This window comes from Zalophus californianus, chromosome 4 (genome assembly GCF_009762305.2).
Source record: "Zalophus californianus isolate mZalCal1 chromosome 4, mZalCal1.pri.v2, whole genome shotgun sequence".
NCBI lineage: Eukaryota > Metazoa > Chordata > Mammalia > Carnivora > Otariidae > Zalophus > Zalophus californianus.
Window position 1 is genome coordinate 45,560,230 of NC_045598.1, and position 13,140 is coordinate 45,573,369.

Genomic DNA, 13,140 nt, shown 5'->3' on the forward strand with positions numbered 1-13,140 from the left:
TTATCCAGTCATCAGTTGATGGACATTGATGGACATTTGGGCTGCTTCCATAATTTGGCTATTGGGTGCATGTACCCCTTTGAATTGATGTTTTTGTATTCTTTGAGTAAATACCCAGAGTGGGATTGCTGGGTAATATGGTAATTTTATTTTGAACTTTTTGAGGAAACTTCATATGGTTTTCCATAGTGGCTGTACCAGTTTGCATTCCCACCAACAGTGCCTGAGGGTTCCTTGTTGGCCATCTGTATGTCTTCTTTGGAGAAATGTCTGTTCATGTCTTTGGCCCATTTTTTAATTGGATTATTTGGGGGTTTTTGGGTGGGGGGTGAGTTTTATTAGTTCTTTATGTATTCTGGATATCAACTCTTTATCAGGTATGTCATTTGTAAATATCTTCTCCCATTCTGTAGGTTGCCTTTTAGATTTGTTGATTGTTTCCTTCACTGTGGAGAAGCTTTTTATTTTGATGTCGTCCTAATAGTTAAGTTTTGCTTTTGTTTCCCTTGCCCCAGGATCATATCTAGAAAAAAGTTGCTATGGCCAATGCCAGAAAAAGTACTGCCTGTGCTCTCTTCTAGGATTTTTATGGTTTCAGATCTCACATTTAGGTCTTTAGTCTATTTTGAATTTATTTTTGTGTATGGTATAAGAAAATGGTCCAGTTTCTTTCTTTTGCATGTTGCTGTCCATTTTTCCCAACACCCATTTGTTGTAAGAGACGGTCTTTTTCCTGTTGGATGTTTTTTTCCTGCTTTGTGGAAGATTAATTGACCTTCTAATTGTGGGTTTATTTCTGGATTTTCTATTCTGTTCCACTGATCTATGTGTCTGTTTCTTTTTTTATTCTTTATTTAAATTCAATTTATTTAACATGTATTATTAGTTTTAGGGGTAGAATTTAATGATTCATCAGTTGCATACAACGCCCAGTGCTCATTATATTGAGTGCCCTCCTTAATGCCTATCACCCAATTATCCCTTTCCCCACCTACCTCCTCTCCCCTCCAGCAACCCTCAGTTTGTTTCCTAGAGTTCAATATCTCCTATGGTTTGCCTCCCTTTCTATTTTCATCTTATTTTTCCTTCCCTTCCCCTGTGTTCATCTGTTTTTTTTTCTTAAATTCCACATGAATGAAATCGTATGGTATTTGTCTTTCTCTGCCTGACTTATTTCACTTAGCATAATACCCTCTGGTTCCATCCACGTCATGGCAAATAGCAAGATTTCATTCCTTTGATGACTGAGTAATAATCCATTGTATATATAGACCACATCTTTATCCATTCATCCATCGATGGACATCTGGGCTCTTTCCATAGTTTGGCTATTGTGGACATTGCTGCTACAAACATTGAGGTACATGTGCCCTGTCAAATCACTATGTTTGTATCCTTTGGTTAAATACCTAGTAGTGCAATTGCTGGGTCATAGGGTAGTTCTATTTTTAACTTTTTGAGGAACCTCCATATTGGCTGCACCAGTTTGCTTTCCCATCAACAGTGTAAGAGGGTTCCCCTTTCTCCACATCCTTGCCAACATCTGTTATTTCCTGAGTTGTTCATTTTAGCCATTCTGACTGGTATAAGGTGGTATCTCATTGTGTGTTTTTTTTTTTTCTCATTGTGGTTTTGGTTTGTATTTACCTGATGTCAAGTGATACAGAGCATTTTTTCATGTGTCTGTTGGCCATTTGTATGTCTTTGGAGAAATGCCTGTTTATGTCTTCTGCTCATTTCTTGACTAGATTTTTTGGTTTTCGGGTGTTGAGTTTGATAAGTTCTTTATAGATTTCTGGATACTAGCCCTTTATCTGATAAGACATTTGCATATATCTTCTCCCATTCCGTAGGTTGACTTAGTATTGTTGACTGTTTCCTTTGCTGTAAAAGCATTTTATCTTGATGAAGTCCCAATTGTTCATTTTTGCTTTTGTTTCTCTTACCTTTGGAGACCTGTCTACCAAGAAGTTGCTGTGGCCAAGGTCAGAGAGGTAGCTGCCTGTGTTCTGGATTCCTTTCTCACATTTAGGTCTTTCACCCATTTTGAGTCTATTTTCGTGTATGGTGTAAGGAAATGGTCCAGTTTCATTCTTCTTCATGTGGCTGTCCAATTTTCCCAACACCATTTGTTGAAGAGACTGTCTTTTTTCCATTGGACATTCTTTCCTGCTTTGTCAAAAATTAGTTGACCACAGAGTTGAGGGTCCATTTCTGGGTTCTCTATTCTGTTCCATTGATCTGTGTGTCTGTTCTTGTGCTAGTACCATACTGTCTTGATGATGACAGCTTTGTAATACAGCTTGAAGTCTGGAATTGTGATGCCACCAGCTTTGGTTTTCTTTTTCAACATTCCTTTGGCTACTCAAGGGTCTTTTCTGGTTCCATACAAATGTTAGGATTGTTTGTTCCAGCTCTGTGAAAAACTGATGATATTTTGATAGGGATTGCATTGAATGTGTAGATTGCTTTGGGTAGCATAGACATTTTAACAATATTTGTTCTTCCAATCCACGAGCGTGGGATGTTTTTCCATTTCTTTGTGTCTTCCTCAATTTCATTCATAAGTGTTCTGTAGTTTTCAGAGTACATATCCTTTACCTCTTTGGTTAGGTCTCTTCCTAGATATATCATGGTTTTTGGTGCAGTTGTTAAATAGGATCGATTCCTTGATTTCTCTTTTTTCTGCCTCATTGGTAGTGTATAGAAATGCATCTGGCCTGTGTGCATAGATTTTATATCTAGTGACTTTGCTGAATTCCTGTAGCAGTTCTAGCAAATTTTTTGCTGGAGTCTTTTGGGTTTTCTATTTAGGTATCTGTTTTTGTGTCAGTTTTTATTACGGTTTTGATTACTACAGCTTTGTAATATAACTTTAAGTATGGAATTGTGATGTCTCCAGCTTTGCTTTGCTTTTTCAAGATTGCTTTGGCTAACTGGGATTTGTGGTCCCATACAAATATTAGGATTGTTTGTTTTAGTTCTGTGAAAAATGCTGTTGGTATTATGACAGGGTTTGCATTAAATGTGTAGATTGCTTTGGGTAATATAGACATTTCAGCATTATTTGTTCTTCCAATCCATGAGTCCCCTTTAATATTTCTTGCAGGGCTGATTTAGTGGTCATGAACTCCTTTAGTTTTTGTTTGTCTGGGAAACTCTCTCTCCTGTATTCTGAATGATAGCCTTGCTGGTTAGAGTATTCTTGGCTGATTTTTCCCATCCAGCACTTTGAATATCATGCCACTCTCTTCTGGTTTGCAAAGTTTCTGCGGAAAAATCCACTGATAGCCTCATGGGGTTTCCATTGTATTTAACAGTCTTTTGCCTTGCTGCTTTTAAGAGTTATAATTACAATATGTCTTGGTATAGATCTGCTTTGTTGGGGGTTCTCTGTGCCTCCTGGATGTGGCTATTTCCTTCTCCAGATTAGGGATGTTTTCAGCTATTTTGTCAAATAAATTCTCTACCCCCCTTTTCTCTCTCTTCTGTGACGCCTATAATATGAATGTTATGTTTGATGGAGTCATTAAGTTCCCTAAGTCTGTATAATTCTTCTTGTAGTCAGCTCGATTACTTTCCCATAGTCTGTCTTCTAGGTCATTAATTCATTCCTGTGCTTTCTCCAGCCTGCTGTTCATTCCACCAAGCATATTTCTCATTTCATTTATTGAGTCCTTTATCTCTGCTGTGTTACAGGTCTCACTGATAACCTCCGCTCTTTTCTCAAGTCCTGTGAGTATCCTTATGATTGTTGCTTTAAATTCTCTATCAGGCATGTTACTTGTATCTGTTTTGCTTAGATTTCCAGCCATGGCTTGTCCTTTTTTTCCTTTGGGACAAATTCTTGTTTCTTCTCATTTTGCCTAAGTCTCTATACCTGTTTCTGTGTTAGGAAAGTGAGCTACATCTCCTATTCTTGAGGGTAATAGCTTTATGAAGTCCTATAGTATCCTGCAGTGTAGTATCCCCTGTTCTCCAGGCCTGGCACTTCTGGGAGTGTCTCCACAGCTCTGGCTGCTTTATCTTCAGGCCAGTTGTCTGCAGAGGCTCTCTTTGCTTTTTGTGGGCTGTGGCCCTGGCCTGAATGTGGTGTTTTTAACTAGAAATGAGACCTGTCACTGTTGCCACTGGAATTGAAGTCTCACAAAACTCCCAGGTTGGGAGATGGGGTGTTGCCAGGGGTTTGGGCTGGTCTTCTAGGGGATGGGACTTGCCACCCTACTGAGCGGACTAGGAAAAGTAGTTCTTCCGGAGCTTGGGTAGGTGGGGCTTGGTGTAAGCAAGGTAGGTAGTGAGTATTGAGTTGTGCTGGTTCCTGCAGGTGGCTCTGTGCTTATGCTGAAGGGGAGGGGAGGGAAATGGCACCTGTCAGTTCCTTTGTTCCTGGAGGGGTCTTGCCCTGAATGCTGTCTCACTGAGACATGCTTAGAGCTAAGCAACTAACCTCCCTACTGTGTGCCCCAGATACTCTTCAGATGGCTGTTTCCACACTCTTCTTTTCTCCAAGAGCAGCCTCAGTATCCTCCATGCTGTCTCAGAGCCAAGCACACTGACCTTTAAAACTCCAGGCTTTAAGCCCTGCTGGAATTTGGCTCCACTCCCATTCCAAGCCAATTTCTCTGGGAATTCATCTTGCCCTTTTTGACAACAGACAACTGTGGTTCCCTTCCCACCACAGCGGCCATGATCCATTTCTCTCCCAAGCTGTGTTTCTGTACTTTCTACCTTGTTCTCTACCTTTAATTGTGGCGTTTGTTCTGCCAGTCTTCAGGTCAATTTCTGGGGTATTTAGGATGATGTATTCGTGGGATGAAACGAGCCTAGAGTTCTTGTATTCTGCCATATTCCCCTTTCATGTGTGAATACTTCTGCTGCCTGGCTTTTATTGGTAAGTACCTAGAAGCTTAAAAAACAGTCTCACAGCAAACCGTAAGAGACTGTTAACTATAGAAAACACACTGAGAATTGCTGGAGGGGAGGTGTGGGGGGTGATGGCATTAAGGAGGGCACGTGTTGTAATGAGCACTGGGTGTTACATGCAACTGATGAGTCACTGAACTCTGCTTCTGAAAGTAATATACTGTATGTTAATTTAAAATAAAATTTAAAAAATCTCACAGTATAAAGAATGAGGTCATGGGACCAATTCCATCACACCCTTGAAGGCTAAAGAACACAGCAAAGGGGTGCCCGGGTGGCTTGTTGGTTAAGCATCTGACTCCTGGCTTCAGGTCAGATAGTGATCTTGGGGTTATGAGATAGAGGCCTGCATCATGCTCCACGCTGAGCGCAGAGTCTGCTCTCTCAAATAAATAAATCTTAAAAAAAAAAAAATACAATGGAGCAAAATTGTTCAGTGTTGAAAATGCCAACATATTTTAAAACAGCTGTATGCCTCTGTAGAATTTATCTCATGGATAGGCAGTGCACAGCATGTAAAAATAGAATGTTATTTACAGCTTTTATTTTTTCTTTAATTCTATTTGACTCGGTGTTCAGGCGTAGAATTATTTTTCTTTGGACAACAGGATGTTTTAAATTGACAGCATATGTATATTATTTAAATTGTGTTAAATATATTTAGGCCCTTCCTTTAGGAATAAATTACTTTTCAGCATCCTATTCCCAAAAGAAGCCAATATTGAACAGCATTTGTCTGATATTTTCGATAAAGGAGGACACTTATAGACTGAGCCATAATTACATTTTAAGATTATGCTTTAAATCTGAGTATTTTAAAGACCTTGGTTACACTATTTACTTTTCAGAATTACACCCAATTTAAATGCACAACATCTTCTAGAAATTATAAACAGTCGTGTACTAATATTAGAAGCAAACTAACCATCTGCACAGCTGCCTAGGTGCCATAAGGCGTGATTTCCAACTTTGGCTATGGCTCATTAAATAAATGCTCAAATGCTAACACACACTGTTTCACACTCTCTTGAGCCAGCAGTGAAACAGATACTGACATAGACATTGAAAGATAACCATTTAGGAGTAAAACCAACATCTGAATGTGGTGGAGGATTTGTTTTTCTCTTCTCCATTTCCACAGATCCCACCATCCCATTTGACGTCAGCGAACTGAACATGAGGTGAGGCAGTACTGAGGTCTCAGATTAGACCACTGGAGCTTGATCTTCCTAAGGTGACCAGCCTTGATTCCTGAGAAAACAGAAAAGTAGAGGCCAGCAGAGTAGTGAGTGGCAGATTTCTTACCCAATTTGATCGTTATGCTCTGTAGAGAAGTCTGATGCTATACTCAGGAGACACAAGAATAAAGTCTCTTCCAGAGTAATTCTCAGAACTTCCTGAATTTAAATAAATTCCGTAGTCTTTCTTTGAGACTAATGTACACAACAGTGTATTAAGTATTTAGAATTCATGATTGTAGTATAAAATCAAACTACTTACTTGAAATCTAGATGTTCAATTAGTACATATCCATCTGTAGAAACAAAAATTACTATTACTAATCTGAAAGTTATAGAGAGAATGCTTGGAAATTTTTTTTAACAGTGACTGAAATTTTATGGGTGATAAGCCGGTAACTTCTTACATTTGCCTTTGGAATTGCGACAAATCACTAGATTTTCTTCAGTGGTATCAATGACTTGCAGTTCTTCTCCAGGGGTTATTGGCAAATCGAATATTCCATTTCTTGAATTACTGGAACATGCCACTGCTGTGTTGATGACAGTAATCTCTTTGTCATACTGAAAGAAGAAATTACTAATCAGACTGTATGTGCAGTTTTTATTCTAACAAAATTAATGGAGGACATAATATAGTAACCTCAAACTCAAGATGCTAAATATTAAATAACATCTAAAGGAATAGAAAAATAGTAGTAAAATGCCACAATCTTACATTTAATTTGGTACAGTCCTATTTTCAAAGTGTTTTCACACCTCTTATCCAATTGTACTAGAATGAATTCCGGTGGATGAGATGTCTGTAACATGGGTATAAATTAAGTTCCATGGATGTTAGGTTAGCTGTTCCAGTAATAAGGTTACCACCAAACTTGGGAATGGAGAAGTTTAAAAAAAGAGGGAAAGAGAAAAACCTCTTTTTGTGTAGTGCTTTAGAATTCATGATGTTTTTACATACCTAGCAGTTCTAGATGGCACTCTCTTTTTTTGTTTGTTTGTTTGTTTGTTTTTAGATGGCACTCTTTCTACCCTTCCTCTCTGGGTGGGCTTATATATAATTATATATAAAGTAGTAGGTATGGAGGGCAATTCCCACTCTCCTTCTGGGGTCAAAGACAGGCATTTGTGGAAAAAAAAAAACTGATGAGAAATTCAACTTACGACCTTAAGGGAGGTTTTTTCCTGTGTGATAAACTAGCCAGCTTATACATCTATAGGTATATCACCTTCTAATGTATTGATACGTTGACTCAGAAAAAGTTCCAGAATACAAAGCTTATGTTTACAGACGTCTACTTAACCAAATTAGGGTGGCCAGACATCTCCCTCTGCTCAGGACAGTCTGCTTATATCTAGTATCTCTCCACAGAATTAGGATTAGGTATGCCTTCTTCCACTCTCAGAAGTTTGCTGAATTTGAATGATAAAGTGTATCACTCTATACCAAATGGGATCTGATCCACAAGATCGATTTTTCTTTTGCCTAACAAAGTAATAGCTTCCTCACTGATTTCTTACCATTTTCCCAGCCATTGTTCATTATGAATAGTGATTTCTTAAAATGAAAATCTAATCAGGTCACTTTCCTTTTTGTCAAACTAAAGATTCTTCATTGCTTTCATAAGATCCACATTTTTCAGCTTGACATTCAAGTTCCTTGGCATAAGTTCCTTGGCATACTGTCATTTCCCATGCTCCTATTTCTGCCCCATTAATGAAGCCACATCAAGCTGAATATACCAGGTGTCTTTTATATAGGCCAATGCTCATGTGGTTTTCTCTGCCTGAAATACCTTTTACTCTTAACCACTTCTAATGAAGACTTTCAGAACTGCAATGTATAATTTTCTGTTTAACTACACTTAGTATATACTTCTATTACAGCATTTAATAACCATCTTAAAATGGAAGAGTTTTATTCAACCTTGTACTCTTAATGCCTAGCACAAATGAGGCACTAATCTTTTGTGATTTGAGCTTATGAATAAAAATTACTGATATGGCATAGGTTTTCTAATGATATATAAGGAAAACGCACCACAGGTATAAGGAAGAATGGAATCATATACACGAGATAGGAGACAGTCACAAAGTGAGAAAAGCACTAAATGGAATGTAGGGTCATTTTAGCAAGTAATTGTTACACTGTTGCTTTTCAGTTAAACTAATAACATCACAATTGCAGTAAATAATTTCATACCATGGCTTCTAGATATAATAATCCTAATCAGCTTTGGTCCAAAGCAGGAGTTATTAATGATTATGAGGGATTTGTGTATATTCTTTTTTAGTACAGTCCAAAAACATTTTTGGACATTTACAAAGGTAATTTTATTCTGCTCTACACATGGATATAAAGATAAGATAACCCTTATCTGTCCTCCAAGAGCTCATGGTTTAATTGGTGAACATATAATTGCAATAATGTTAGTGCTCGTGATAAGCTCAGATTAGAGGTATATAGAGGAAGAGTAATTGCCTTAATGAGCAAGTGTGGGTCAGTCTTCTGGAGGAGAGGAGATGCCTTGACTGGGTGTTGCTAAGTGAACGAAAGCTAGTCAGATGGGGAAAAGTAACAAGAGTATCACCAGGTAGTTGGAGCAGACCAAGTAAATGCCTAGAGGAAAGGAGTGGCGGGATGGGGACTGAAGGGGATGTTCATTGAAGGGACCGAATTGAGTAGTTTGTTGCCAAAGCCTGAAGTGCAAGGTGAAGAATGGCAGGAAATAGAATCTGCAAGACAAGGAGAAATTATGACAGGAAGAGCTTTATATGTCATGTTAAGAAGCCTAATCTTTATCCATCTTTTAATGGGGAATTGTAGTGACTTGGAGAAATGTTGTGAGCAGGATGCCCACATTCTCTCTCTCAATCCAGTATCTGGGACCTGGGAGCTATTCAAAGTCTTTCTTAATAAATTCTCAGGGTGGCAGTGTATGAAATTACAAGGAAGGTCTGTTTGAACCTTGGAATTGAGGAAGTACTCCATGGATTCATAATGACAGAAGTCAAGGAGGTTCAGATACACTGCTTCCTTCATTCACTCATTGGTTTCATTTGTTTATCTAGTCATTCATTCACTCAGCAAACACTGTGTCCAGATATGTTGGGAGGCAAGGAGCAATCTTGAATGAGACAGAGTCTCAGAGAGGACTGGAGTCTAGCTCAGAATACATACACAGGCTGCGTTATATCCGACCAGTGTTAGAACAGATATGTGTATAACAGATAGATAAAATGTGCTGAATAACTTTCCCAGGAAGAGTGGATGACATTTGAACAGAGCCTTAAGAATAACTTAGGAGTTTTTCCAGGCAGAGGGGATAGCAAGCGTAAAGGCATGATGCTAGAGAAATGCATCAGGAAAAGCCTGTATCCGCTGTTGAGTCGTGGATCCTGTCTGTCCCAGAGCCAGAGGTACAGCACTCTTAAAGGATCTGTAGTAATATTAAAAGCTAGGAATTCATTTATAACTTGTACCTTCCGAGGAGAACATACCTTAAATTGTTCTCGAAAACGTTTTTCTTCTTTTTCCATTCTCATCTTTTCTAAGTTTTGCTTCTTGGTTCTGAAGAAATTTCTAGGAGATAAAGTGGCAAGAAATATGCAGGTCAGGTTAAATGTGCCATAATAAAACTCTAGGTTCCCAAATCTATAAACTCATGCTACTTCAGGATAAATCCAGGTCTAATTTTGTATGTATATATGTTTACATAAAATCATAAATATATATATAATCCTATATGATGTGGGTATTTGTAGATGATTATATACATAACACATATTTCCAGTAGAGCACAGTGTCAGAACAGTTGAACAGGGTAATACCCATTGCTTTTTCCTATAATTAAAAAGGTTGTGGGGGTGCCTGGGTGGCTCAGTTAAGCATCTGCCTTCAGCTCAGGTCATGATCCCAGGGTCCCAGGATCAAGCCCTACATCCAGCTCCTTGTAAAGCAGGGAGTCTGCTTCTCCCTCTCTCTACCCCTCCACCCCCACCCCCCTGCTCGTGCTTTTTTTCTCTCTCAGATAAATAAAGTCTTTGAAAAAATTAAAAGGTTGTGTTTTTTTTTTTTTTTTGGATACCAAGATAATAATTTGGAATAAAATCAAACTGGTTAAGCAGTTTAAGTTAAAAAATTCCTCTGAGTCAGGGTTCAAAGTATAGCTTGTTAAAAAAATCATAAATCTTTGTGCTTCAATCAGAGAACTGTTCTGTTTGCTGGATGGTTCTGGAGAAGAATCTAAGAAAATAAAGATACCACAAAATAAGTGCAAAAATTGTCAGCACATAAAAGTTGACAGATAACCCTACAGCAGAGGCAGATTACACTCTTAATCCTCCCTTTTCCTCCCTCCTGCTCTTCACATGGGGGTTGGTGCTGCTTTTTAGCAGTTTAATATATTGACAGAAGGAAAAAAAGCAAGTCCTGTTAGTTTGATTCAGAAGTGTCTCCTACATCTTTTTCATTCTGTCCCAAGATTATAGCCACTGCCACATTTCACTTCTAACCTGAAATAACATCTTCCTCTTGCCTCTCCTTCCTCAAATCCCATCTGCATACTTGCCTCCCGAGTCATCTTTCTAAAATGTAATTGATGTCACGCTTTTGCTTAAAACCTTTAATTTGTCCCTAGTGCCCATAAGATAGTCAAATTCCTTAGCGTGGCACATAGGGCATTTTATAAGCTAGCCCCAACCTACCTTTCCAGCTTCACACACACGCACACACACGCACACACACATACGTGTTACAACATTAAGCATCTGCCTTCAGCTCAGGTACTGATCCCAGGAGTGTCAGAACGGGCAATTTCTATGCCTTTATACTTGGGATAACCTTCCCCAACTTCTCTGAAAATTTGCCATCATCTTTGATTCATAAAGGGATCATAAAAGGGTTGAACTAATATAGAATGCATTTCTTATTGGTGGAACAAGTTATGGTAGAAACCATTTAAAAGAACAAAAAGCACTAGAAATTGATACATCAATCTACAGGAATATGATCGCCCCAATATCACATTTTAAAATTTACTCAGTTGAAAGTAAAAGTAAACTATAATATCAGTTTGTTGTAAGAAAAAATGCACTAGAAAATTGTTTCCTGAAAGACTTATGTGTACATTAAGGTACTAAACATATTTTTTTGTGGAGTAGTGTCAAAAATTTCACTGGTATTTTCTCTCTTGAAATTCTGTTTTGCTATGCTATGTAAAAGTATGAGGTTTAAGCTAGAGAGATGCTTTTCCAGTCTGTGAATACATCTTTTGAACTTGGGAAAAGTAAGTTACATCAAGTCTAATCCCAAATAAAATAAGGTAATGGAAAGGGCCATCCTATGCTATCCTCTGTGTTTAAATATGGTATAGATAGATGTCTGCTTTCTTTTGGGGTTCCCCTTCAGGACTTTTCTAGACAGGTTTCCCAGAGCAGACAGACCACACAGTGTTCCCATCCCAGTGGCTGTTGAGACAAGGATTTCCCCCAAGGCAACTGTTAAAAGTATCTCAGATCCTGTGCCCTGTCCTCCAGAGCACAGATCACATAGTAACCATCTGAGACAGTAAAAACATCACCTCCCCCAACAGCCAGCTGGGTACTTGAATCACAAGAATGAGGGTTCGATCAGGAGTTGATAACACATTCTTTTTTAATTCTAACACTAATGTAGTCATAACTAGAATTGTATTTTAGGGAAATTAGTCTTGTTATGTGATCGTAGTTTCTCAATGTTTAAGTTCTAATTGGTGTATTATTTAAGTTCCCATCTATAGGGGAAAAGTTCTTACAGCCTAAAAGACCAAGTTTTTTCATATGGCTGGCTTGAAATCTTTCCTTACTCCCTATTTTCCAAAGTCTGGGTGATGACAGTGAAGAGAAGTGTGTGTGGTGCTTTACATTTTCATATTCTTTTTCTCTTTTAATCCTCTCAACTATAGAGTGATGTAGGTGCTATTACTCTCATTTTATAGGACAAATTTAATGACTTGCCTAAAGTCACACAGCTCTAAGGTATAAATTTCAGCAGATAAGCTGTAATTTAGGTATACCTGTGTACCTACCTTTCTGATTCTTCAGCACCTTTTCTCTCTTTTTTTTCCTTTGCCATCAAAAACTTGGGTTTCCAAGTTTTTAGTTTATCTTCCTCTCTGAGGAGAAAAGTATTTTGAGCAAGTAAATATTGAATTAAAACTTACGGAAACATCAGTACTTTCTGGACAATTAGGTTTTATAAAAAAGTTAAAACACTGTCTAGAAGTATATTTGGATAATCGGTGTCAAGACCAGATTGTAAATACCTTAAGCTTTGCAAGCTATACCATCTTTGTGGTAATTACTAAACTCTGCGGTTGTGACTGTATTTACAAAAGCAAGTGGCCAGCTGTTTTGGCCCACAGGCCATAGTCTGCTGACCCCGGATGCGTGGTGATCCAAATTTGAAACCGGAAGCAAGAGATCAACCTGCTTATGATCACATTTCCCTTCCAGGGCCTCAGTTTCTTTGCCTCTAAAACATGAATAATATTAACCATTACCTTGAGACAAGACAAATCTCGTGTTTAGCACTAGTAGAAAAGGATGCAGGGAGGAGCTGAGGAAGATGGCAGAGTTGGAAGACCCTAAGCTCGCCTCATCCCATGGATACAACTAGATAACATCCACATTAGTGTAAATAACCCAGCACGTGATCTGAAGACTGGTAGAACAGACTTCATAGCTAAATGTAGAGAAAAGGCTATATTGAAGAGTGTAGGAAGGGCAGAGTCACTGTAGGGAGCCAAACAGACCCTTAGGACTATATACAGGAGGGAGGGATGCTATGGGCACGGAGACCAGAAAAGAAAGACACCCCAGGCATAGGGAAGATGAACACCCCCCACCCCCCGCCACAAAACATTTGGTTTGAAAACCAGAGGGGCCAAATTTCATGAGTTCTTACAATCAGTGGGACTTAACACCTGGAACTTTAAAA

General features: G+C 38.5%; 1 protein-coding gene across 1 annotated transcript in view; it reads right to left on the minus strand.

Annotated features, from left to right (window-relative positions):
- Nucleotides 1-3,156: 3,156 nt before the first annotated feature.
- FYB2 (FYN binding protein 2) overlaps nucleotides 3,157-13,140 on the minus strand; it is a 131,699-nt gene continuing 121,715 nt past the window's right edge. Inside the window, exons 16-20 of the mRNA XM_027569484.1 lie at nucleotides 12,230-12,316; nucleotides 9,663-9,744; nucleotides 6,569-6,725; nucleotides 6,424-6,457; nucleotides 3,157-6,174 (exon numbers count right to left, since the gene is read on the minus strand). Of these exons, the coding sequence (XP_027425285.1) occupies nucleotides 6,153-6,174; nucleotides 6,424-6,457; nucleotides 6,569-6,725; nucleotides 9,663-9,744; nucleotides 12,230-12,316 (382 nt within the window). The 3' untranslated portion in view covers nucleotides 3,157-6,152. The remainder of the gene's footprint in view (nucleotides 6,175-6,423; nucleotides 6,458-6,568; nucleotides 6,726-9,662; nucleotides 9,745-12,229; nucleotides 12,317-13,140) is intronic.